Below are 27,278 nucleotides of genomic sequence, written 5' to 3'. Positions count from 1 at the left end.
CTATTTGGCGACCTGTTCTGAAAACCAGGCAGCTAAAATATTGTACAGAAAGAGTAGTAGGCTGGTTTGCTGTACCCGTCTCGTTCCAGTTCCATCAGCTGAGTTGGTGGCTATTCCACCGGTTGACATTAGGCAGGGCAGGGTCTCCAGACAGTTTGTTACCCTTGGCTGTCATGGCTGCAGTGTCAAGTTTGGAAATTAGCTAGTGACTTTAAATCTTCAAAAGGAGACTGGCCTTGTTGGTGTGGACAAGGTGTGAGAATTGTAGTAAACCATCACCCAGCTTATAAACATCACAAGTATGTCTGTCAATACCAAGGGAATAAAAACAAAGTACCGAAAAAGTGAAGTAAAAATTATGGGTGAGTTAAGGAATGTATTTCTTTGAGCTCAGTGGAGGTAAGACTATTAAAGTGCCACGTAGTGTTACATGTTTTTACCTGCCTCCTCAGGTAGACCAAAAGTGTCTGGAAAGACCAGCACATGTTAGAGGATCTAGCCGGAAAGTAGGATTTGCCACAGAAATTACCTTACTCTGTTAACTTTGGACAGTGTTCCATTGACTACGACTTGCCTTTTTCTTCTAATAAGAGAATTCATGAGAGGAAAAAGAAACTCTTATAAAGAAAGGGCAAAAGAATGAAACATTAGGGGGCTTCCCTGGTGGTGCTGCGGTTAAGAATCCGCCTGCCAATGCAGGGGACACAGGTTCGAGCCCTGGTCCGGGAAGATCCCACATGCCGCGGAGCAGCTAAGCCTGTGCGCCACAACTACTGAGCCTGCGCCATAGAGCCCGCGGACCACAACTACTGAAGCCCGCGCGCCTAGAGCCCGTGCTCCGCAACAAGAGAAGCCACCGCAATAGGCCCACGCACCACAATGAAGAGTAGCCCCTGCTCTCTGAAACTAGAGTAAAGCCCCGAGCGCAGCAAAGAAGAGCCAGTGCAGCCAAAATTAAATAAAATAAATAAATTTTAAAAAATTCAAAAAAGAATGAAACATTAGTATGACAATATTTTTCTCTTTTTAAAACTTTTAGATATTCTTCCTATTTCAAATTATACCAGGTTTCATTTTTCTTTCTATAGATTTACGATAGTAAACTCCAATTAAAAGACTCATTGTTTGCCTTGATGGTTTTATGAATCTCTGATATGTAATTTTACAAAGAGAAATCTTCATTACCTGGTGAATACGTGTTTACTGTCCCACATGTGCCTAGCGCTGTGCCAGAGTTTGTAAAGGATACAGAAGTGGTGCTCTCAATTCCGTGCTGTGCCCCTTCTGGAAAAACAAACTTCTTCCCTCCTCTAGGCATTATCTGTTGCTCCAATATCTTATCTTAACACATTCTTAGTCCAACACTTAAACCAGGAAGCTTGGGCTATGGCTATTTATGAAGAAAGGATTACTCTTGTTTTTCTCCAGCTTGGGGCTCTATAACGTTGAAAAACAAGTTTATCCCTATGTCTATTGTAATTTTTCTTGAAGAGATTGAAACTCTTTTTTTGATTTCCCTGCATTGCTTTTTCTAAAAAAATTTATTTTATTGAAATGTAGTTGATTTACAATGTTGTGTTAATTTCTACTGTACAGCAAAGTGATTCAGTTATACATATACATACATTCTTTTTCATATTCTTTTCCATTATGTTTATCACAGGATATTTCATATAGTCCCCTGTGCTATGCAGTGAGAACTTGTTTTCCATTCTCTGTATAATAGTTTGCATCTGCTAACCCCAAACTCCCAATACATCCCTCCCCCACACCCCTCCCTCCTTGCATTGCTTTTGATTGTTGCAAATTTTCCTTTGTTTTTATGTGCAATGTTGGTTGCTAAGTAGACTACTCTTCTCCAATTGTATTGTATGAGCATATGGTGTGGTGCGGATTCCACACCAGTCCAGTTAATGAATCCAGTGAATGTTGATAGCAACTTTGGAAAATCATCAAATTTTTACATTCATTTTTTTGGTGGAATTTTTTTTTTTTTTTCTGGTTTGAAGAGAACATAGAGCACTGGTAGTCAGTACAGCACAGATGCTGGACCAAAACTGTCAGATCCAGATCTTGCTTTGCACATGTTTGCTGTTTGATCTTGGGCAAGTTACTGAGTTGCTCTGTGTCTCAGTTTCTTTATTTGTAAAATATGCATAATAATGACATCTATCTTGTAGGGTTGTTATGAAGGTTAAATGACAAAGTTTACAAAAAGTTTACAAAGTACTTAGAATGGTGCATACCATTTAAGTACCACACAAATAAGTTTTTCATCTTTGCACCATCTATTTTGATTTTTGGGAAAGGCAGGGCCAGCCTGGGAAAGTAGGGTGTCCCTTTGGTTCTAATGGTTCCTTGTCAATGACTGCCTGGCTCTTAACAATAGGTTTTTATTTCAGTGTGGATTATGATGTTTTCCTCTTTGGTTTTTATTAGCGGGAGACTGTTTTAAAGTTATAAAAGATTGTTTGCAAAATTACCTCTTGGTTAAAAATGGATTGGTTGAATATGGATGTTTAGAGACCATTTGTTGAAAGAAGTGTTAAATTTTGCTCTATTTAGATTTTTTTCTTTCATAAATTATGTTTAGCTCCAAGATATGAAATTCCCCCACTCCCACCTTCTTTAGACTTCACATTATTAAACAATAAAGTATAGATAATATGTAGTAACCTTTGGAGGGGTTATGAGTAAAGGCTACTTATTAAAAAAATACTCTCAGAAAATAAAGTGCATACAAACCAGTTGAAATCAGGGGCAGCTGAAATTGTTATCAAACTTGATCTAGACCTTTTCACTAGCAGTGTGTTTTTTTTTTTTAATTTATTTTTTATTTTTGCCTGTTCTGGAACTTTATTATTATTTTTGTTTGATTTCTATTTTATTATTATTATTGTTGTTAAAAATTTTTATTTTATATTGGGGAATAGTTGATTTACAATGTTGTGTTAGATTCAGGTGTACAGCAAAGTGATTGTGTTATATATCTACATACATCTATTCTTTTTCAGATGCTTTTCCCATATAGGTTATTACAAAGTATCGAATAGAGTTCCCTGTGCTATACTAGCAGTTTGTTTTTAAACAACACATATTTCCTTTGTAATAGAATGGATGACAGTCTTCTGACACTAGTGGAGCATTTGGTTGATTACTAAGATGCCACCCAGCAAGTGATAGAGTATCCATTTGTTCTTCTGAAGAGATGTTTCCAAACAATAGTCATTTGGAAGTTATAACAGGCATGGAAGTTAATATTGAAAAGATGAACTTGACAAATGAATTACCATGGATCTGTTGATAAGTTGAGTGAATTGGGCTTGATATATTACTTTAGATAACTGAGTATTTGGGAGATCAAATGTGAAAAATACTAACTAGAAAGAGTTACTTAATTGTAAAACTTCCCCTATCAGTTTAATTTTTTTTTTAATGTGTGATTTTAAATAATTGACTTTGAAGTGCTTAACAAATGACTTTTGGGTATCTATTTTGTGTTCTTTTCATAATGTGCTTAACTTCATATTTTAGCAAAAACAAAAAACAACCTCACAATTTGACTTGTAATAAAAATTGCTTAAGAAATGAAAAAAGAAAAAAAACCCAAATAAAAATGTTGCTTAAGAAATAACACTAATTATACATATATTTAAAAACAGGCAGTATATTGTTCTGAGAATTTGCTTCAGTATGCTCAGTTTCTAAGTGTATGATTTTTCCAGCAATAGGAAACTCCTTGTAAGTAGACTGACCTTTAGATTGTTATAATTTTTCAACCAGCAATTATTAGATACTAAGGGAAACAAATGTACTGAATTTACAAATGTATTATGTTGGATTACTAACAATAGACCTAATTGATAAAAGTGATTTAATATATGTTGTGTTAATAGCTAAACCTCCAAAGCCTCTAATCTCTCATGGAAATATTGCTTTGTAGAACAAAATCCAATGAGAAGTTCTGGGATTCCAGAGTGAATTTGTACATTCCTTAGGGGCATTTTTGCAAGGGAGGTTGTTGTGTTTTAAAGGTAGTTGATAAGAGACCTGCACCACCAACCCCAGACCTGCACCACCAACCACCATCATGCATTAGTCTATAGAAGGTATTTGGGTGTACGTATTCCTGTACCACTCGGTACCACCATTTAGCCAAGGAAAGTTTCTGACCATTTGCAGCATACATTATAAATCAGGATGTCACTACCAGACAATCAGATTTGAACATTCCATGAACAAAGTAGCCTATATCCCCTAGGAATAGATCACTTAACTATGTTTATGTCATGCTCTTGATATGCCTGCATTTACGCAAGACAGGATAGCACATTGTTTATTTATTTTAGGAGTAGGTAATTGATCTGTATATTTACTTAATTTCAGTTTAATTAGTCAAACATTGAAATGGGTAATTTAGCATGATTGCTTAAATACATGGGGAAAGTATAATTATTCTTCCAACCCCCCGAATTATTCCTCTACCAGCATGGGTTTGTGAAAGAATAATTTTGAGTCTTCTCCATGTTGGGTTGGTGTTGGTTGCTCTCTTAAAAATAAAATTCATACTTGGCACATAATGTATGGGGAGGTTGCTGGTCAGATATTTGGGGAAACTCAGAGGATCACTAACTGCCAAATTAGTCCCCTGGGGAGAACTAGGAAAACTGCAGGATATACTGGTTGAATTAAATGAACTTGTTTAAGTTATATTCACTTTCTGGTATCACTAGGAGATATCACTGCCACTTGGAAATGTGGCTAGTTTGATGCCAAGTTTGTGCACTCTGATTGGCTGCAGAGATTTTTGTTTGTCTGTTTTTTGGCCTTTGTTTGTTGGCAGAGAAGAGCCGTACCTGGCATCTTACAAATAAGTTACAAGCAAAAAGCCATAATATTGGTCTTGTATCTAAGAATGAAGAACCATAAATTGCTGTATATGATTTAGTAATAAATAGGCGCTTAAAAAGACTGTAGGGTGGGAAACTGAAAAAAGCACAGTCCCACAAATGAAAAGTTACTCATGATGTTATCAGAGATAACCACCCTTAACTTTCTGGCCTTTTCTGTGCTTTTTTTCTGTTATATATGATTCTGTTACAGGTAAAATTTTGCATCCTTGTCTTTGTTATAATGTATAATGAAATATTACAAATATTTCTCTAAATCATTTAGAAGTTCTTCATAACTATTTTAATGAGTTCCTAATATGATATATAGATATAGCTATAAGAAAATTTATTCATTTTCATATTATTGGACATTTACGAGGTTTGCAATTTCCTTTATTATAAATTATGCTATGATGAAAACCTCTACACATGAATCTTTAATTCTCTGCTTAGTTCCTTAAGGGGAAAAAAAATTACCTAGAAGTAAAAGTATTAAGTTAAAGAATAAGCACTTTTAAAAAGCAGGATACCTGTTGTCAAATTGCTTTCCAGATTGGTTACCTCAAGGTGCACTCTAGTCAACTGTGTGTGAAAATGACTTTCCTGCAGACCCTGAAACAGAATATAATCATAAAAATGTTTTCCTAATTGCATAAATAATTTACATTCTTTGATTACTAACTAGTTGAATAATTTTTTGTTTTCATCAAAAATTTGCATTTTTTTGAAATATCTGTGTGGGTAACTTTTTAAACTGGCTTTCTCTTGCTTGTGGGATTACAGAATGTCACAGTGACGAGTTTCAGTGCCAACCTGGGCTTTGTATCGTTGCGTCCTGGCGGTGTGACGGGACCAGAGACTGCGCGAATGGCTCGGATGAAATTGGCTGCCGTAAGTGAAGAGCGGTGGGGCTAAGCCCTGTTCTGAGTAGCAGAAGTGCTTCATGGTCATTTCAGCTGTAACAAAGAGAAAGAGTTGTGCCTTTAGTAGTAGATTGGACTGAGCTCCAATCTTTTGAGATAGAGAACTGGTGGCATTAAGAATTCAGTCCCTTTTGATCACGAGGTTCAATTCACATCAGTTTCTATCTTACTTTTATCCCATGACCTTGGTATGGAACCAACTTTCTGAGCTGTTTTCTGAAGCCTATAAACGATTATTTCAGATTATTCAATCTGCAAATTTTGTGCACTAACAAGGACAAAAAAATAATGTTGTCTGTACTGCTGTGATTTGTAATTCAAGGAAGAGTCTGTGTTTATAAAAAGGATGTAGTAGAACTTGTGTGCATTACTATCAAGAGGTCACAGAAGGGGCTAGTGTGGTTTATGTTTTTTAAATAATAGTTAAAAACATGATAATATTATAAACCCCCAATTTAACTCTTTAATTTAGAAGAATTATAAAATCACTTTCATATATTTCTTCATTTAGTTCTCTCAACAATATTCTGAGGTAGGTTTCAGATGAGGAAACTGAGGCATAGAGAAGCTAAATTATTTATTAAAGGCTTCCCAGTTGGTGCACTAATCCCAACCCTTGTGTCCATTGCTCTCCCACCTTGCCATAGGTGATCCATCACACTACTGCAATTTCATTCATTCTGACAGGTGAACAGGCAAGGGTTATCATCCAAAAGCCAAGAAAGCAGGTGAAAATTTGTTTTGAATCGTTGGCCATCCTGTGGCACAACAGGACAAACTTTGGTGTATTGTTTGGATGACGATGCATTTGAAAATGGGAGAAGTGTGGGGATTAGGTCCTATAAGGTGCTTCTCAAACTTTCATGCAGAAATGGATCACCTGGGGAGCTTGTTAAAGTGTAGGTTTTAATTCCACATGTTTGAGGTGGGACCTGAGATTCTGCATTTCTGCAAGCTCCCAGGTAGTGCTGATGCTGCTAGTCTGGAAACCACACTTTGAGTAAGGGAGTAGTTCTATTTGTAGAGATATGATCAAGTGCTATCTATTTGCCTCCTCTGGGCTTACTGAGTTCATTTTAGGTTAAACACTAGGAACAGAAAGTCAGGAACAGTGTATTCTGAGATAAAGGAATAATTGAACAGTCATACCAACAATTTATCAATGTCCCATAACGATGATGATAAAAACATACCAACGACAATCACTCGCAACTTATTTACATGGTACTTCCACATATGTTACTCTACTTATTTTTTTTTTAACATCTTTATTGGAGTATAATTGCTTTACAGTGTTGTGTTAGTTTCTGCTGTATAACAAAGTGAATCAGCTATATGTATACATATATCCCCATATCCCCTCCCTCTTGCGTCTCCCTCCCACCCTCCCTATCCCACCCCTCTAGGTGGTCGCAAAGCACCGAGCTGATCTCCCTGTGCCATGCAGCTGCTTCCCACTAGCTATCTATTTTACATTTGGTAGTGTATATATGTCCATGCCACTCTCTCACTTCGTCCCAGCTTACCCTTCCCCCTCCCTGTGTCCTCAAGTCCATTCTCTACGTCTGCATCTTTATTCCTGTCCTGCCCCTAGATTCATCAGAACCATTTTTTTTTTTTTAGATTCCATATATATGTGTTAGCATACGGTATTTGAGTTTCTCTTTCTGACTTACTTCACTCTGTATGACAGAATCTAGGTCCATCCACCTCATTACAAATAACTCAGTTTCGTTTCATTTTATGGCTGAGTAATATTCCATTCTACTTATTTTTTATAGCACACTGTGAGAAAAATGTAGTCCCCATTTTATGGTGCATACATTGAGATTCAGAGAACCTGCTGAAGATTGTAAAGCAAGTAAATTGTGGAAATAATAAATTATTTGATTTTGGGTCTTATTTTCCAAATCTCATGGATTTTACAATTTATCATGATGCTTGACTATTAGTTATTACAAAACACTTCAAATAATTTAATAATTATAAACTCATGGTTGATTTTATTGAAATTAAAAATTTAATTTTTTTTGGTCATAACTTTGTATGAATGTGTGTTTGGACTGTTTGTTTTATTCTCTGTATTTTGTATTGCTTTGGATCATCATTTTGCTGTGATGCCATTGCTGAGATTACTTGACAGTGAACACTGGTTAAAGTCCACAGGCTCTAAGGTTTTTTATATTTGCTGTCAAATATATTGAGCAGGAGTTGACATACTTCTTTTGAAACGAGCATTGTTGGTTGGTATAATAGGGTGGATGTTTGAGATAATTAGTTTTTTTCTGGTTTATTTTAGCTCACCCTACTTGCCGTTCCAACCAGTTCCTGTGTCAGAGTGAGGAGCTATGCATCCCGGTCCACTGGGTGTGTGACGAGGAAGAAGACTGTATTGATGGCTCAGATGAACGTCGGCATTGCCGTAAGTGCTTGTAGAGGAATCTTGTTTTGGCCCTTTGGACACCTTAAATTCCAACCTGTTACAAATACAAAACACAATGGAATGAATCTTTATAAATGCAGAGTTGGGCCTTGAAGGACAAGGGAACCTGTGCCAGCCATCTCACTCAGGGGTTGGATGATACTGAAAGTGTGAATGTGCTGAAGAATTATCAATATAGCCAGTGATGTGGACATGGGATGGATTCCCAGTATTTAACTCAGGTTATGTTATGCTTAAGAAAGAAACAAAACACTTATTGGTATCTGTATGTGGAGGTCTTCATTTGTCTGGTTGGCAGTTGGATGAGTCCACGAACTCCTGCAGCACACTGTGCAGGAAAAACCTTCCACCCTGGGGCTTCCCTGGTGGCGCAGTGGTTGAGAATCTGCCTGCCAATGCAGGGGACACGGGTTCGAGCCCTGGTCTGGGAAGATCCCACATGCTGTGGAGCAACTAGGCGCGTGAGCCGCAATTACTGAGCCTGCGCGTCTGGAGCCTGTGCTCCGCAACAAGAGAGGCCGCGATAGTGAGAAGCCTGCGCACCGCGATGAAGAGTGGCCCCCGCTTGCCACAACTAGAGAAAGCCCTCGCACAGAACTGAAGACCTAACAAAGCCAAAAATAAATAAATAAATAAATTTAAAAAAACAAAAAACAAAAAAAAACCCTTCCACCCCTTCTGCCCCACTATTAAACTCTCTTCTTTCTGACTGAGTGGAAGTGGAGGTCTGTTGGAGGCACTTCAGTGACGGCTGCTATAGCCATCGTAGGATGAGCTGGAACCAGAAAGCAAATAGTAGCAAGGAAGAGGACGACTCTCAGCAAGTTGGCGACTGCTGATTCCTGGACATTGAGGGGGTTCAGGGCAGTAACCTGGAAGAAACACTTCCATTCTGACTTCTTTGGGATGGAACTGGAAAAGAGCGTTTTATTGGGCTTAAACAATTTTGGACAAGAGCATAATCTTGGGTGAATGTAAGATGGCAACATGTGAGAAAGATGTCTGTCATCTGTAGCATTCCTTTCTCTTAAGGATATTTGTATAATTTAAAATTATTCTTGTATCAGTGGGGATGTTTTTGGCTGCAAAGAATGAAAAACACAACTCAAAACAGTTAAGCAAAAAGGGAATTTATTATCTCACCCAAGAAGCCTAAATGTAGCATTGTTCCGGAATTGATTGGAAGATAATGGAAAATCTCAATTCCTTGGATCGGTGACATCATCCAATTTTCTTCCACTATTCTGCCCTGCCCTGCCGTCTTTTTAGCCTATTGGCTTTTCATGATTGCATGAAAGCTGCAGCAGTCCTGAATTTTACATTCCCATAATTCAATTTTCTAGAAGAGAAAACATCAACATCTTTTCCCTGTGTTTTTATAAGACAAAAGAAAACAACAACAACAAAAAAACCCCAAACTAAAACCTTTTAGCGAGTCTAAGTTGGACTGAGATGGAAATTGGAGAGAAGATACAAGGCTGTAATGAACCACCTCAGGCTCTTGACCTCAGTTGTCCTCTGGAAAAGTCCAGCTCTGATCACTGTGTAGCATTCACCTTTCAACTTCCCCACATTCTGTTTCATTAAATGCACATCCCACAAATCATGGACATCTATCATCCCTGTGTGTTGGTTTTGAGATAGCCAAGATCCTGTCGGCATTTTCACATGGACATTGTCCACAAAGATCAAAGAAGAAACAGATATTTTTGATGGCTACGTCATGTGGGAACTTGTTTGTTAGGTGACTAGCAGTGGAGATGCTGTGGGCTTCAGTAGGTTCTGGATGTATTTATAAAAAATTGGAATTAAGTCCAGGAATTTTGAGTCCAGCAATGGGAGTATGAGCTCTTTTCAGTCGAGCCACTAGAAGCCTTCTTTTGAGGAAGATAATGGAAATTCTCAATACTTATGAGTTTGACTTTGGTGTAAAGGTAAAATGTAGACTGTATAATTAAACAATCTGTTAGGGCTTGTCAGTGCTGGTCATGAGGTCTGCCAGCAACAAAGAGATGGTGATCCTTGGGGCAGAGTGGTTCAGGGGAAACAGCAAACTATGTAGGGCTGTGGAGGGTGGTGGTTGTGACAAATGGCAGTCTTGAGGAGGGCACAGACAGGAGCTAGTCAAGGCCAGATAGGAGCACGGCATATCTACATCAGGTCCAGTTATGCGCACCCGGATCTGAGGTGGAGTGGCAAAAAGGGAGGGAGGTGGGGGACAGTAGTTCGGAAGGACTGAAAGGAGGAAGGAAAAGTACCAGGCATAGTAGGGAGCAGGGAGAAATCCTTGCTTCTAGGAAATCTGTTCTGGGCTCTGATATTTCTGGCTGGCCTCTCAAAGGTCCTAGAGGAAAAGGGTGACCTAGTAGGTACTCAGTGCTAGATTGTGAAGCTCTGGAGAGCAGTGACTGTGCTTTATTCAGCTTGTATCCCTAAGGCTTGGTATTCTGTCTAGCAGCTAGTAGGTTCTTGATAAGTGGACACTGAATGAATGAATGATGGGTTATTTATCTTTTGGCTAGATATGCCATTTGGTTCCATTTTCCCTTGCTCCCCACACGGAGTAGGAAGAAAGCTGAGCTGTAGATTGTGATGCAGTGTGTGGTGGATGACCCCTTGATAATAATACTACATAGAGGGGATGGGAACTACCAAGGGCAACTGCTTGGGGAGACTGGAAATAACTTTACAGCAATAATTTATGAGCAATGTTCCATACTATTTTAAATGAGTATGGATTTTATAAGGTAACTCTTGCATTTTAAATTTTACATTATTTTTTTTATCGGATCATCTTTTCCCCAAATGCTTCTCTTTTATGTGGACAATTAAAAAGTCCCATCATAATTCCTGCCTCAGGGCTTCCAGTGGTTAAGAATCTGCCTGCCGATGCAGGGAACACGGGTTCGAGCCCTGGTCCTGGAAGATTCCACATGCCGGGGAGCAACTAAGCCCGTGCGCCACAACTCGTGAGCCTGCGCTCTAGAGCCCACGAACCACAAACACTGAAGCCCTTGCGCAACAACTACTGAAGCTCGCGTGCATAGAGCCCATGCTCCGCAGCAAGAGAAGCCACCGCAATGAGAAACCCGTGCACCGCAACGAAGAGTAGCCCCCCTCGCCGCAACTAGAGAAAGCCCGCGTGCATCAATGAAGACCCAACGCAGCCAAAAATAAATAAATAAAAATTAATTAATTAAAAAAAAATTCCTGCCTCAGACTCACAGAATAGAATTCACATGATGCTTGGAATATTGATTCATTTGATTTTGTCTGTTTTATCCAGAGGCAAATTTGATAAACTACTGGTGCTCTGCTCTCACCTACCCTAATCAACTTAGGATAAAATCAAGCTAGCTTAAATTTATGTTTATCAAATTGACAGGTATTCAATGTAGAAAGCTTATATAGTAGAGAAAACTCTAAAGAAAAAAAAAATCACCCACATTCCTAATACTCAGAAATAACCACTGTTTACCCTTTGGCATATTTCCTTCTTGTTTAAACAAGGATTTCAATGAGGGGGACCTTACTGATCCTTGATTAATACCTATACCTGAAAAATTCTTATTTCATCCATCATTTTTACTGTATAGGTTTTCAAGCTATATTGTATTCTCAACACATGTTGATAATATAATTGTCTACACTCACAACCTTGAATGTTGATATGATTCTGGGCATTTTGATAGTATCCTGATAATAACACTTTTGCTTTCACATTGTAAGATGTCTACCTTAGAGTAGCTGGGTTAATGTTACTGTCATATTTGTTAGTTGGTCTGTGTTTTTCAGTAATTACAAAGTAATATTTTTTTCCTTTCACAGCTGGGAGAACATGCTCAAGCCATCAGTTTACGTGCGACAACGGTGAATGTATCCCAGCAGAATTCAGATGTGACCATTCCACAGACTGCTTGGATGGAACTGATGAGAAAAACTGCCGTGAGTCCCTTACAGCCTTTGCACTGTATTTGGTTTCACCTTTGTCCCTTTGGCATTTTAATCAATTTGTTGATGGACAGAAATGCCTACAATATGCCTCTTGTTATTGAAATCTCTTGGCAGATTCTTTTGTGGATTAGAGGTGATGTTCTGATAGGAGTCTATTTTTAGCAAGACATTCTGAGTCTGTCCTGCCTTAGCACATCAAGTTTCTGTATGTCTTGAAGTAAGAAACTTTTAACTTTAACATAGAATCACAAAAAGTCAATGAGTACAAAATCCAGTTTGGTCAATTTTAACTTTTAGTACGTTACCATCGTAAGCTTCTAGGTCAGATGTCTCAGTTTTTCTGCTCTTATGGACTCAGTGTTTTCCAGCTTACCTTTGGAAACGTGTTACATTTTGAAAATGGCTATCTGTGTAATGGAAGAATACTATATCAATTTGTAACTGATCACCACAAGATAAAGCATACAAATCAGAGTATTCTATGTATAATGTTTAAATATGACCATAAGCAAAATAAGAAAGTGCAATCACTTCTTACAAATGAGTAAAGAGTAATCTGCCTCTCTTGAGGTTTATATAGAATTGTTAGAATACAAGAATATACTAATTATTCTGCTGTGTCTGTCCTCTGGTCCATCTAACTCTGTCTTTAGTCTCAGACATACCCATTTTCTCTCAAAAGCGCTTATAGGTCTATCATTTATGAATTTACCCAGAGCTTCTTTGAGTTTTTATATATCTTTCCCTGGCATTCTTTCTGGCATACTGCATTTCAGACTTCAAGGAGTTATTTTAATATTCTAGTATTTTAATAATCGGTGGATAGATTTTGTGTACCTTAGAAACCTTGATCATAAACCTCTTGGTTATTATGTTTCCAACTAAAGATTTAGGTTTTAGTCTATTCTCATGGGACAACTCTTTTATTATTTGATCATTTTGATAGGATTTTAGTTTTCTGGACTGTTTCTAAATTCCTTCCTTTGGTATATTGTATGCTTAATGAAAGAGCCATCTTCTGTATATTTTGCTACACTTCCCAATATGGCGCCATGCCTAGGGTGGGAGCTAACATAAACTGGTTATGAGCAAATTGTTCCTATTTCCTGTAGTGTTCAAATTGTGCTCTTAATGGAAGAAATACTCGTATGTGTGTCCAGATTCATGCTGCAGCCTCACTGTCATCACACAGTACATTAAAACAAAACAAAAAGCTTCTCCAATGCTTTCTTCCCTTGTATGTTATTTTCCTTTGAGAGGAGTTTGTGCTATTTGTCTTTATGTTTCCATTTCCTAGCAGAACTTCTGGTATCGTTCTTTTGTAATTTCCAACTTACATGTTTTCTTTTGAAAGAGATTGTGTTGCCTCTAGGTTGGGTCTTCTTTAACTTTGGAAAAGTTATGGAGAATTTAGACTTGGTACTGGCAGTTTTAGAGACGGTAGTGTGTGTCTGGAGGTCACAAATAGCAAGTCCAGAGTCAAGGACTCCCCTTTGAGTACTTTGTAAAGCAAACAATAAATTCTTTATATTGTGGCAAGTGAAGTAAATATTTTTGATTAATAATAGAGACAAATCATACATTATATTTTGCAGTATTATGTAAACTTCAAAGTCTTATGTAAATTCCAGTGGTTATTGTTATTAGACCCCTCTCTGAGGACATTAGGGCCAGTATTATAATACTGTCTTAACGAATAAGGTAACTGAACCAGCAAAGGATGGAGTGGCTCGTTCAAGGTTAAATGGTGTGTGGCAGAGCTGGAGCTCAGCTCGTCCTCTGGTCCAAGTCTGGTGATTGCTCTTCATGAAGGACTTTATTTACAGAAGGAGGAAGTCCTACCTTGTGCAAGAACAGAACCAGAGGCCTGTGCCACCAGCCAACAGTCTGCGTCTTTATCCCTTATCTACAAGTGGATAAAAATGAGTGCTTTATTGCAAATGCGGTGGGACTGCAGGAAATGCTATTTTAGGGAAAATAAAAGGCAGCCAAAACAGACTGTTTGGATTTATTCCATGTGAACACCCTGCAGCCAAGTCTCAAGTCACCAATACAGCTGCCTCATGACTTTGCCGACGGACCTTCTGGAAAAAAGCTGGCAGGGTACAAGCATTCAAGCAGCTCTTATAGAAAGGAATGAAGGAAAGGAAGTGAGCTTTGTAAAATATCTGGGCAGGAATCCTTAATCAAGATTTTGTTCATTTTTTTAAGTACGTACAAGTAACTGTTGAACCAGAGTTAAACCTCATTGTTTCTGGAATCATACAAGTCATGAATCCTTCAGGGTTCATGGCCCTAAAGTGAATCTCACACATGTAAGGGGGTTTTACAATGAGGTATTTTTTCCTATTTCTCTCTACCTCGTTTATTTATTGCTATGTGTTCTGTAAGGAAGAGTGTAAAAAAAAAAAAAACAAATCAGAGGAAATTAAAAAAGAATCCTCATACTTCCTTGTTAGTGCTTTGATCTCCTGGCCACAGCCAGATTTGTACAAGAAGGAAATGAATGACCTGGATCAAAGTCTTTAAAAAGTGCCAGTACTGGGGGGAGGATTTGCCTCATTTTATTTTCCGTCTTTGTTTGGAGCTCTTGTGGGAAATGGGAAAGGGGAGTGTCACTCCCAGGGCATCAGTCACTATCGTATTCAATTTTTTTTTTTATTGGAGTATAGTTGCTTTACAACGGTGTGTTAGTTTCTGCTGTACAGCAAAGTGAATCAGCCATATGTATACATATATCCCCTCCCTCCTGGATTTCCTTCCCACCTCGGTCACCACAGAGCTCCGAGTAGAATTCCCTGTGCTATACAGTAGGTTCTCACTAGTTATCTGTTTTATACATAGTAGTGTATATATATCAATCGCAATCTCCCAATTCATCCCACCTTCCCTCTCCCCGCTTGGTGTCTATACGTTTGTTCTCTACATCTGTGTCTCTATTTCTGCTTTGCAAATAGGTTCATCTGTACCATTTTTCTAGATTCCACATATACGCATTAATCAGTACTACAAAGTAGGTGTGAGGACCATCTCCACTTTACAGAGATCAAGAGGTCAGGGTAGACGAACCAGGATATTAACCCAGGTCTAAACCCTATGCCCATGCTCTTGGAATACTTTACTTTTGTATAAGAAGTTTACAGAGCATTTTTGCCTATAGGTTACTTAGCTATTTTATTATTAAAATGATTGTTTAAATCTTTTTATTATGGAAGGTTTTAAACATAATCAAAAGCAGAGTGATTACATCAAGTCATAGCTAATTTTGTCTTACCTATAGCTCTTCTCTCCATTATTTTGAAGCAGTTCTCATATATCCTATAAGTTTGTCTTTAAATAATTCAGTATCTATATTGCTAAAATATAAGGACTGAAACATTACAGTATCATGATCACACCTAAAAGTTAATAACTGTTCTTTAAAGTAATCAGATATCCATCCAGTTTTAAAAATTCTCCAATTGGCTTATTATATTTTTACAGTGTCATTTAAATAAAAATCCAAAGAAAATCTATATGTTGGAGTTAGCAAGTGACTTGTTCTGGAGTTTCCCATAGTCTGGGTTTTGCTCATTGCACCCACCCTCTGATGTCCTTTAACATGTTCTTCTGTCCCCTGTATTTCCTAGAAATTGGTAGCTAGATCTAGAGTAAGGTTTTTCCATCTTGGAAATAATGACATTTGGGTCCAAATAATTCTTTATTGTGGGGGGCTGTCTTGTGCATTGTAGAGTAGCTATCAGTATCCTTGGCCTCTATCCACTAGAAGCCAGCAGCACCTCCCAACTGTGATGACCAAAAATGTCTCTAGACAGTGTGAAATGTCCTCTGGGAGCAGAATTATTCCCCTCCCCTGCTCCAGTTGAAAATAGCACTAGTCTAGAGGCTTGAACACATGCAAGGTTGTGTGTGTGTGTGTGTGTGTGTGTGTGTGTGTGTAAGGGCAACAACAGTTTGTATATAAAGGTATGTATTTCCATCAGGAGGCACCTAATGTCTAACTGCCCCTTTGTGATATTAGCAGCCATTGATAATCATGCTAAGATCCATTTAGTCGTAGAGGTACTTAGCTATTTTAAATGTCACTTCAGATATATAGCAACTGTTTAATTAGTTGTTTTAAATTAGAATGTCCCCACATGATGGAGGATTAAGTGAGGCTTGGCCAGAAAACCTCTTTGTGAGACATGACACTTTGTTCTGTTTTTGCAGTCAGGATGCATAGGAAAATTACGTTTGGACAAACTTAGAATCCGTTTATGAATATGGCTTTAATTTGTCTATTTCTCAGAAATAAGATTGTCTATAGGAATGGGTCTTCTAGGCACTAGAGACCACTTAAATATAGTGGTGGATGTTGGAAAACTGCCAAGAAGGACTTATTTCTTTTCCCCAAATATTTGAAAGGATCAGGAAGGTTGACTCTGTAGTTCATAGTCCCGCCTGTCAGATCAGACCCCTAGGATATAGTTCTTACCCTTTCAAGCTTCTAAGATCAAGGTCTTGAGCTCCAAGACAGAGCACCTTGTGTCCATTCCAAGCACTCCTTTTACATAACAATGAATGGTGTGTAAGGGTCCACTCAGGGAAGCAGGGAGAAGGGAGGGAAAAGAAATGGGTGAGATGGCAAGAAAGGCAAGGGTATTAAGGTCCCAATAAAAAGATTATCCTTGAAATAAATAGTTTCGTATCATATTTGGTCTTTTTGTCTGCTGTGTTCCTCCTATATGCATAAGGCAGATATTTTTGGTTATTCTACTGTCTGAGAACTTTCTGAATATATATATATGTGTGTGTGTGTGTATGTGTGTGTGTGTACAGCTATGAAATAGGTAAAAGTTCATTTTTCCTAAGTTATTTTGCTCGTCAGTCTGGCCATCTGTAAAATGGCACCTGCTATTAAACAGCTTGTCAATTATTATTATTTTTTAAGGAACAGAGAGTTGAAACTGCCATCCATTTTGCTTTTAATGGGATTAGCATCAAGGAAAACCCACTCACTCAGAGTCTAAGATAAACATCAGAACAATGCAGCAATTATGGGTCATTCAATTAATATGTTGCACTGACTTTCGGTTGCTCAAAAATAGTATAATTTTTTCTTAGTTAAGTTAACAGATTATTTCATCTTTATCAAGTACCATATTAGCATGCTTTTGGTGTGAGTAAAACTATTGCTAATTATCATTGGTTTGCAGCACTTCTCTTTTGTTACTTAGGAATGCCAAAGAAAGGGTCAAATCCTTGTTACAATGAAGGCTTTCTTGCCGGTAATCAGCAGTATTTGGTCTGCCTGCCACTGGGGCGGCTTCGTCTCTGAAGTTTTATTTCTACTGACTTTCTGTTCTTTAGAATTTTGTATATCTAACTTTATATTTCTAACTGTTGAAACTCCAACTGGGGGCATAACTGGGAGGGAGTGAAGAGGAGGGATAAGTCTTTCTTTGGACAGTGATGCCTGGTGACCGACATGTTCATCAAACTCAGCCCCACTGCGCCTTGCTCTTACTATTCTCTCTACTCGAGGTGAGAAGGAAGAAGCAGACTGACCCCATCTTACATATCACATCACAGACGGACCTTTTTTTTTCAGCAGTTTGAGATAGGATTCAGAGCCCTGAAACCTTGAGGAAAGAGAAAAATCTCTTATTTAGTCTTCATCTTACAAGCACATTATACATATCTCCCATCTTTTAAAAGACCCTAAGATCCCTCTCAGCTGTTACCCTACTTCTCTGCTCCCTTTCACAGCAAAGTTACATAGAATTGTCTTTAATCACTGTCTATCTCCATTTCCTCTCCTTCTTTCTTTCTTGAACTCATTGAAAACAGTCCATCTCCAGATCTCCCAAAAACATTCTTGTCAATGTCACCGGTGACCTCCATGTTGATAACCCTAATAGTTCTTGTTCAAACAACACCTTATCAGAGAGCTACTCCTCACTGTTACTCTTTCTCATTTATTTTAATGTCTGTCCTTCCACCCTCCTAAATAGAATGTAAGTTCCATGAGAGCAGGGATTTTATGAAGTTCATCACTTTCTCTCTAGTACTTAGCAGTCCCGTTACTATCTGTTGAACGAAATAGTTTTAAAAAGTTGTGTTGGGGGGCTTCCCCTGGTGGCGCAGTGGTTGGGAGTCTGCCTGCCAATGCAGGGGACACGGGTTCGAGCCCTGGTCTGGGAAGATCCCACATGCCGCGGAGCGACTGGGCCTGTGAGCCACAAGTACTGAGCCTGCGCGTCTGGAGCTTGTGCTCCGCAACAAGAGAGGCTGCGACAGTGAGAGGCCCGCGCACCGCGATGAAGAGTGGCCCCTGCTCGCCGCAACTAGAGAAAGCCCTCGCACAGAAATGAAGACCCAGCACAGCCAAAAATAAAATAAATAAATAAATAAATAAATATTTTTTTAAAAAAGCTGTGTTGGGCTTCCCTGGTGACGCAGTGGTTGAGAATCCGCCTGCCAATGCAGGGGACACGGGTTCGAGCCCTGGTCTGGGAAGATCCCACATGCCGCGGAGCAGCTAGGCCCGTGAGCCACAATTACTGAGCCTGCGCGTCTGGAGCCTGTGCTCCGCAACAAGAGAGGCCACGATAGTGAGAGGCCCGCGCACCGCGATGAAGAGCGGCCCCGGCTTGCCGCAACTGGAGAAAGCCCTCGCATAGAAACGAAGACCCAACACAGCCATAAATATATAAATAAATTAAAAAAAAAAGAAGCTGTGTTACTTCACTTATAATTTCATTTATAATCTCTTTATCCAGTTCTTAGCACGGTGTCTAGGAGGATGGATTTCAATAAATATATGTTGCGTTATTCCCTGGAGCATTTGAGGCACAGTGTTGCATCCTGTGGCTCAGTGACTCCAATGCTAGGGCTTAATGTGAGATTTTTATTATTTTTCAAAAAATTAGAACTATGTCAGTCTTTACCTCCTTTGCAGATTTTGGTGATAGTTCTGTGTATGAGAAGAAAGAGGTACTGCAGATCCAAACTCTTCAGAGCAGGCCTCTTGGGTGCTTTTTTAAACTTAGGTCTGAGATCAGGTCACCATGGATAGAGACCAGATAGGGATTTAGGACTTCAGACCCAGTAGTTCAAAGCGAAGGCGGTAAGGGAAACTGTATAAGTTAATGTCTTTCCCTTTTTGGCTTCAGGCTCCTGAAAGCTGCTCAGACTAAACTTGATGTTAGTCCAATTCTAGTAGCCCTTGGGAAGACCATATTTACTTTCTCTTTCCAAGGTACTGAATTGTTATTCACATTTTATAAATATTATGTATACGCTTTTCATTGAAAGGCTCTTCAAATTATTTTTGGAAAGAGGCAGGAAATGCTTCTCTGTTGTCCTCTTGTGTATTACTGCACTCCCTAGATGCCAGTACATGATGACAGTCACTTCAGGGACTTGAATTTGACTGACAAAGGAGACGGGGGGGGGGGCGGGGGGGCGGGGGGGGCGGGTCAGAGAGGAATAGGTTGGTCTCCTGCTGCTCTGTGGTCTGTTTTTTTGGTATGGACTCTCTTGTTTGTCCTGGTACTCTTGGAAAGCTCTGTTTCCTAGCATAGGGTTTCCTGGAATTCTTAGATTATACCAGATTGAAGTCCTTAGTAGAATATGCCATAATTTGATGAAATTTAAATTTGGCCTCACTTCTCCAGACTTCCCAAAGTGGAATGAGAAACTGAATGGAAGAAAGAAAAACTTTCCCTTGCGTTGCTTCTTCTCTTTCTTTTCATGCTATCTTTTTAAGATTATTTCCTTTCATTCAATTTCATTCTTCCTCCTGTAATTTTCTCTTCCTATTACTCTGAAGCCTGTAAGTGGTAGCAATACCTATTATAGTGGTTAGGAGCAAGCGTAGTGGGGCCAGGTTGCCTGAATTTGAGTTCAGGTTCTCCAGCTTACCAGTCGTATGACCTTTTTCAAATTGTTTAACCTCTCTGTACCTCAGAGAGGCATGTATATAAGATCTATAAAATGGGAACAATAGCATAACTACCTCACTGGGTTGTTATAAGAACAAAATGAGTTCATACACATTGAGTACTTGAACAGGCTTCTGGCACATAGTTTTCAATACATGTTATTGATGATTATTATTGTTTTTGCTTATTTAACTTCGTGGATAGTACTTGCAGCTAAGTGCTGGTGGCCAAACTAGTAAACTTTTTCTGGCAAATCATTACTCTGACTGGATTATCCTGCCTTGGAACCAGACTAACATAAAGTAACTTATAAAGGATGACTTCAAGACCTTGAAAAGTCCCAGGTGTCTGGGCAGGACATATCAGTAACTTCTTGTTTTCCTTTTAATCCTGGCTTAAGTGTCATAATATACCTTTAAGAGGCCCTCTCTTTCTTTAGAATCAATTTGTCTTCTTTTTGGCTATTTTGTCAAATTCTGAGAACAGATTGTATTTACAGCCTTCCTGTCAAGATAATAAAGAGTAGTGCCTAATATGTGTGTCTTACCCTGCTGTGAATGATATCCATTCTGGGAGGCCTAAGAGTTTCTCAAACCACATCTTCCTCCTTGATTATGTAAACAGAACTATAGCATGGAAATTTCTTGCTTCAAGCCAAATCATTAGCAGAGAAAACATTTAAAAAGTCTTCAAGCACCAATCTGACATGTATATTTGGAGACAGCTCCCAGTTTCGAGGAGCAAACATGGACATGTATCATTTGGAGGTTGGAGAAAGGAAGGGAGAGGGAAGAGGTGGTGTGAATGAGGACATTCTTGCATTTTCATATCAGATAAACTTTAGAGGTCTGGGCCTTAGTTAATAGGTGCTTGTCCATCTTTCCATTAAAACAAAACTTAGCAGGATGAGTTTCTCTGGTGCTCTTGTACAGTGTCTCCTCTCTTACTACACTTCCCCTTTACTTGAAGTCCTGTAGGACATTTCAGCTACGTGATGGATTTGCTCCATGGGAAAAAGTTTACAAGGTTAGACTCAGACTCTCCAGGCAAATAAACCAAAAAGTAAGACTCTAGAGATCCCCTATCACAAAGTATTGTGACTTCCTGTTTTCTGGGGTAGATTGAAACCCATTAATTAATACTGTTAGCAGTAGAAATCTTTAAAGGAAGTAGAATCTGTTCATTTCTTGCTTTGCTTAGTGTACAACTTGGACCTGTTCCCTCTGTGTGGGTATCCAAAGGGGGAAAATGTTTTGGAAACAGTTTTCCAAATCTTTTGTGTATTTTGTGTCTTGGTTCTGTGCAGTCTTTCCTATGGGCATACCCCTCCACTTAATCATGCACAGAAGAGACCAGAAGGTGTACAGGGGTTGAGGCAAGTCCTTAGCTGATTGACAGAGATTCATTATCAGCGTGGACGGAGACAAGAAAGCTGTTCATTCTTCATTCCAAGTGTCAAACTGCTGACCTCTAACCATTCCAATACCCTCTCTGATGACATCAAGCTGGCCTTGTTGTTTGTTGGGGGAATGAGCCATGTCAGCAAACTTTTAGTCTTGTTAGTGGATACTGGTTTTCAATTTTATGGGACTGGTTCTCAAAAAGCAGGACAGGGAGAGCAAGAGATCTGCCCAGCATATTTGTCTCAGATCCTTCACATCTACAATAATCACCTTAAATGAAAGAGTCACAGTCCAAGCCCAGATAAATTTTCCTCCTGATAGATAACTTCTCTGTTGCAAAGAGTTGGGTTTTCTAAGATTTCTTTCCTGCCTGCTGCTCTCTTAAAAGGCTAGATGGCATACTGACCCTAGACGCTATCCACCACATGGAGGAAAGGAATCGCTTGCTGGACTCAACTGGCTTCTAGGCATCTCTTGAAGGCAGAATTACTTAACTGAGCTGTGTGACCCTTTGAAGGTGCATTTGCAATGTGCACCATCTCAATGATGAAAAGACATCAATAACCCTAAACACTAGCTGGTTCTTGGGCTATTAAAAAATAAAATAAAATTCAGAAAAATTAAAAATTTTAATCAGTTATTAAATGCCTTCCATTTTAGTATATGATTTGACTACATGTAACTTTGGCAGTTAAAGGATTTAAAGACACAACAGACTAGTTTTGAACTTCTGGAGATGAGAATATTTGTGCTTATTCCTTTATTGGGGGACTTCACAAAATGGGACTGTGCTCTCTGGTGTTGGAGACATCCCCTTTTCTTACTTAAAAAGAAATCAGAAGAGAATCTGAGAATCATTATGCAAACAATCTTTAATGAAACAAAGAATGGACCAAGAAAGATATCATACTTGTGAGAGGGAGGCTATTAAAAGATCATAAAAGGCAGACATTCAAACTATTTTTAAAAGCTTTTTTAAGTGATAACTCTAGCAATACCAAGCATTTCTTGAGCACAGTGAGTAATGACCCAGTCCCTGTACTGAGTGATGGGGATTTTAAAATGAGTAAGACAGGATCCTTGATCTCAGAGGGTTTCATGATGTCATGGGGGAAACAGATATCAACCAACAGGATGAAGCCTACACTTAAGGGTCATGAGAGATACATGTTCCAAGTCTGGAGAAGCACAGGGGAGAGACTGACAGTACCTTTTTTCTTCAAGGGACATGCTGATTTTTCCAGTGAGACCTCAAAAACCAGAGTTAAGCATCGGGTTAATAGCAGTGAAGTGACCATATGTGCATAATATGGTAGCAATTATTCGGGCTTTTCAAAAAGCTTTACTAGACATTGTCTTTTGAGGTCCCTATACCCTGTGAAGGAACTTATCCAAATGTGTGGATGGGGAAGTGGTGACACAGAGGATGAACAACTTGAGTAAGAGTAAATAGGTACTGAGTTGTACCCCAGGTCCCAGGTTTCCTGGCTTCTAGGCCTGTTTTCTTTCTATGACCCTCCAGCCAAAGAACTGGCCCTTCATTTCCCAAAGCATATGTGGTGGTACATTACTTTCCTGCGATGTTATTTGTATTATGTAAATGAAGGTTCCATTTTGAAATAAGTTGAATTTCTTCTCATTCTTCAACTTGAAGCTCGAAAGTCACTTCAGAGGAGACTTCCCTGGGCTCCCATTCCCCCCGACTATGCACTCTCACGGCACTCTGTACTTCCCACATTAAGCATGTAATCCAGTTTGTAATTTGCTGTTTGTGTCATTCTTAGGTTATCCAGGGAATGTATCTTTTGTTTACCAATATATGCTTAGCAGTTAGTGTCTAGAATATAGTAGTCACTCAAGAAGTGATTGCTAAAGCAACGTCTTCATTTAAGGTTTGTGTGCTCTTTCCATTCTCTCAGGATACCCAATATGTGAGCAGCAAACTTGTGCCAATGGAGCCTGCTATAACACCAGTCAGAAGTGTGATGGGGAAATGGATTGCAGAGACACCTCTGATGAACTCAACTGCAGTAAGTAATATGGTGAAGCTGGTTTATACTGGCCAGTTATGCACATTTATTTCTTCTCAAGTTTGTGTTCAGTGAATTCATGTTGGTAGCTTGAAGTCAGCCACGGTGGAGTATTTACACCATGGAAATTGGCAGATAGTACACGTGAGGATTTTTATGTTCCTGGAGAACTGGTTATTAAACATTTACCAGAACACTACTGCATAGTAAGAATCTCTCTTTAAACTTGAGACAGAATCTTCCTATGAAATTAAGTGGCTACAGTGGAATTGAATTTCTCTCTTTTCTTTCCCTTCTTAACTTTGTGTCCCAGCTCACCGATGCTTGCGCAGTGAGTTTCAGTGTGGCAGTGGGGAGTGCATTTATAAAACCTACGTCTGCGACCATGACCTTGACTGTGAAGATGGCAGTGATGAACGTTCTTGCAGTACGGTGATTTCCTTACGTTGGGTCGTGCTGTTAGGAGTGCTTTTGTCTTTGCGTTTTTTTTTTTTTTCTCCCTACCAATGTGCTACTTTTTAAAAATCACAGAGTCACTATGTCTGATGGCAAAGGGAGCCAGACTGTCATTTAGGGCCCATGGCATGAGCCTCAGCAGTGTTGCTGAACTTGGACTTCTTTAATTTCCAAGGATCTGTGTAGAGTTGAAGGGTTGCTGATGGACAATTTGCATTCTTTCCTTAGGCTACAAAGATACAGAGTGTATTGTATCACTGGACTCTCAAATTACTCATATCTCAGGAATGGGTCTAATAACCTTCACAGAGTGAGAGAAGGGCTTAGAAAGGGAGACAAGGTCCCTAATAGTAATGACCCTAACTCTCCTCTTTACTTTGAAATTCTTACCACATTAAAATCACAAGTCGGGAAAGTTTCAGTATGGTTGCAGGTGGCTTTTGTTACCTCCACATTTTCACTCTGACCCTCCTTTTCTTTCCATGATATTGCCTGCAATGCACACGAACGCTCTCATTGTTGCCACCTCCGGACTCATTTTATTAGAATATGAAATCTCCATGAGAGAGTTTTATAAATTCCAATAAATTGACAGGTTTTTTTTTTTTTTTAATTTGGTGGTCACTTATTTACCAGAATGTAGGATTTTCTCCACACCCATTTTGATTGGTGGGTAACCATGCCTTAAGGGTTGTTAAATATTTTCAGTATCACTCTAATTTTCTGTGAGCCATGCCTGATTTCTTTTCTGGCACCTGTGCTTGTTTCAGGGACTGCATTGAGAAGAATGTGACATCATGGAATGAGTTACTCAGAATCATTAGGTCCTAGATAGCAATGTCTGTGCTTGTGGTCAAGTAAGAGAATGTTGGCCATTGGCGTGTCTATAGCATCTTTGTCCGTCTGCGTCCTCTGTTCTGTGACAACCTATAACATAACTGTCTTGTTTTTAATCTTGATGCACCTGAGTTCATGTCCTGGACCCAAAGCTGCTGTTTTCTTCTCCTCCTTCTCCTCTTCTTTCTCCTTCTCTTCCTCCTTTTTTTCATTTTTGTCAAGATAGTTAAGGGACTAAATGGGCATAGAAATTTCAGTTTCTAGGAGCTCAGTTTAGGTGGCAAGGTGAGCACTTTGATTTTTTCTGAGTGGTTTGTATCTTTGGAGTGCAGCTGTCATTTTCTTCCAGGTTCTTATCAGACCTGCAAAGGTAACGAATTCACTTGCCCCAACGGCTTCTGCATTAATCAAAATTGGGTTTGTGATGGAGAAGGTGACTGTGTAGATAATGCCGATGAAGATGGATGCGGTAAGGAGGGGAAGAGCTTCTGATTGGAAAGTGTTTTCTTAAAGTGTTTTCCAGAACTTGTTTTTCCTACTTTCCTTGTTAGAAATTATCTGTGTGACATGCAAGTTTCTGAATTGGCTGGGCTTAAGGGGAATTAGTGGATGGGGAGGAAAGAGGTGATTCCACAAGCTTTTCCTAAAAAGACCCAAAACTCAAATATAGCATAACTTATAATCCTTTCCTTCCTAACACTAAGGCCAAATAGGTAGGACAGTCTCTCCCCTGTCTATAGCCCTATCCGAGGTTTTCCCTTTAAGACTCTTATTTTAATTAGATGTATCTATATAAAAAAAGTAGGCTGGGGGAAGGAGGGAAAATGTGATTTGTCTTAAGACCTTATAACCTTGAAAAATGACTTGGAGCTGGAGATTGTTAGTCGTGGGAAAGGCCACTCTCCAGGGAAGTGAGAAGGAGATTGTCAGTGATATTCACCCCCTTCACTGTGCTGTTATCAACAGCAGTACCTCCAACAGTTCAGAAGTTGCTGACACCCATGAATAAAGCACGTCACCTTTGCGGGTCTAGCCCCAGGTATTGGGTTGGCCAAAAAGTTCGTTCAGCTTTTTCTGTAAGATCTTTATATTAAGAATGATGCTTGTTCTGGGAACATCCATTGGTTTCATGTTTCAGTGATCCAAGAAGTTGTTTTCCTACATTTGGGTGTTTCTTACACTGTTGACATTTCACTAAAGAAACAAAACAAACTGAACAACTCAAAATGACACACACACACACACACATAAAAACCAACATAGGAATCCTGGCATTACCTTGATAGCCCTAGTTCTATTGTTCATGATTTAATTAACTAAATGTTCTGCTATGGGTTATTCATCTAGTTTGTTGATAATTCAGGCCCATTTCTGCTTCCTCCTCTTATAACCTGGCTGGGAGTTGCCTCCCCTAGAAAGAGTGGAACTTAATGCCATTTGCCACTGCTTAGAATCTCAATAAAAGGTCAGTTGTAGAGTTAGAAACTACTAGTTTACTGTGAAATATAGGTCATTTGTAGACTTCTTGTCTACCTGATCTCTATCCTCTCTTAACCATGTATTGAAAAAGAGTTGGCTCTGCCTCTAATGTGGCCTGTAGTAACTCTCTCTTTTTTCCCCACAGAAAGCAGAATTAACCGTACTTATGAATGTTACCCAAATGAATGGGCTTGTCCAAAGTCTGGAAAATGCATCGCAATTACTAAAGTTTGTGATGGGACTTCAGATTGTCCAGAAGGAGAAGATGAAAGCAATATCACTGTAGGACAACACTGTGGTGAGTATGGAAATTTATCTGGGCATCTTTCAGGTAAAGGTGTGTCTGTTTCTCTATAACAGATTGCCAAATACAGAGACTATCAGTTGGTGTTTGCAGAACGAACAATCCCAAGACTTAGTGGCTTTAACCAACAAACATTTATTATTTCTCACAGTTCTGTGGGTTGGCTATGTAGTTCTTCTGGCTTGGACCAGCTCACTCACATCTCAGGATGCTGCAGTAAAAGCACGGCTAGTCCAGGCTTGTTTGCATGGTGGTGGAAAGGGCAAAGCCCAGTGTACAAGGTCTTTTAAGCCTCTGCTTATGTCATGTTTGCCAAGTGTTCTATTGGCCAAAACAAGTCACACCAAGCCCAGATTCAATGGATTGAAGAAATAGACTCCATCTCTTGATGGGAGGAGCTTAAAAATATTTGTGACTCCCCTCTCCCCCTTCCCAGGAAGAATGGATTTAATGGTAATTGTGATGACTCTAAAGTGTTCTGGAGATTTTATTCCCTGGCTTATACCTATGGAAAAAGTGTTGTCTGGATATACTCCAAGAAGCTTCTGGTTTCAGGGATATGTACTTTGAGTCAGTGTTTTTTTTTTTTCCCCCTGTAGCTGTAGAATATTCCCCCACCATCAACCATC

The 27,278-nt window shown here is 39.1% G+C and overlaps 1 protein-coding gene across 1 annotated transcript in view; it reads left to right on the top strand.

Moving 5' to 3' along the window:
- The window catches only part of LRP2 (LDL receptor related protein 2), a 197,517-nt gene that overhangs the window by 30,319 nt on the left and 139,920 nt on the right, over window positions 1-27,278 (top strand). The window contains exons 2-8 of the mRNA XM_036858038.1: window positions 5,676-5,783; window positions 8,115-8,237; window positions 12,087-12,203; window positions 23,463-23,573; window positions 23,887-24,000; window positions 25,216-25,335; window positions 26,491-26,643. Of these exons, the coding sequence (XP_036713933.1) occupies window positions 5,676-5,783; window positions 8,115-8,237; window positions 12,087-12,203; window positions 23,463-23,573; window positions 23,887-24,000; window positions 25,216-25,335; window positions 26,491-26,643 (846 nt within the window). The remainder of the gene's footprint in view (window positions 1-5,675; window positions 5,784-8,114; window positions 8,238-12,086; window positions 12,204-23,462; window positions 23,574-23,886; window positions 24,001-25,215; window positions 25,336-26,490; window positions 26,644-27,278) is intronic.

Source organism: Balaenoptera musculus, chromosome 7 (assembly GCF_009873245.2).
Source record: "Balaenoptera musculus isolate JJ_BM4_2016_0621 chromosome 7, mBalMus1.pri.v3, whole genome shotgun sequence".
Lineage (NCBI taxonomy): Eukaryota > Metazoa > Chordata > Mammalia > Artiodactyla > Balaenopteridae > Balaenoptera > Balaenoptera musculus.
Note: the sequence above shows the minus strand (reverse complement) of the source record. Positions and strands in the feature narration are given on the sequence as shown.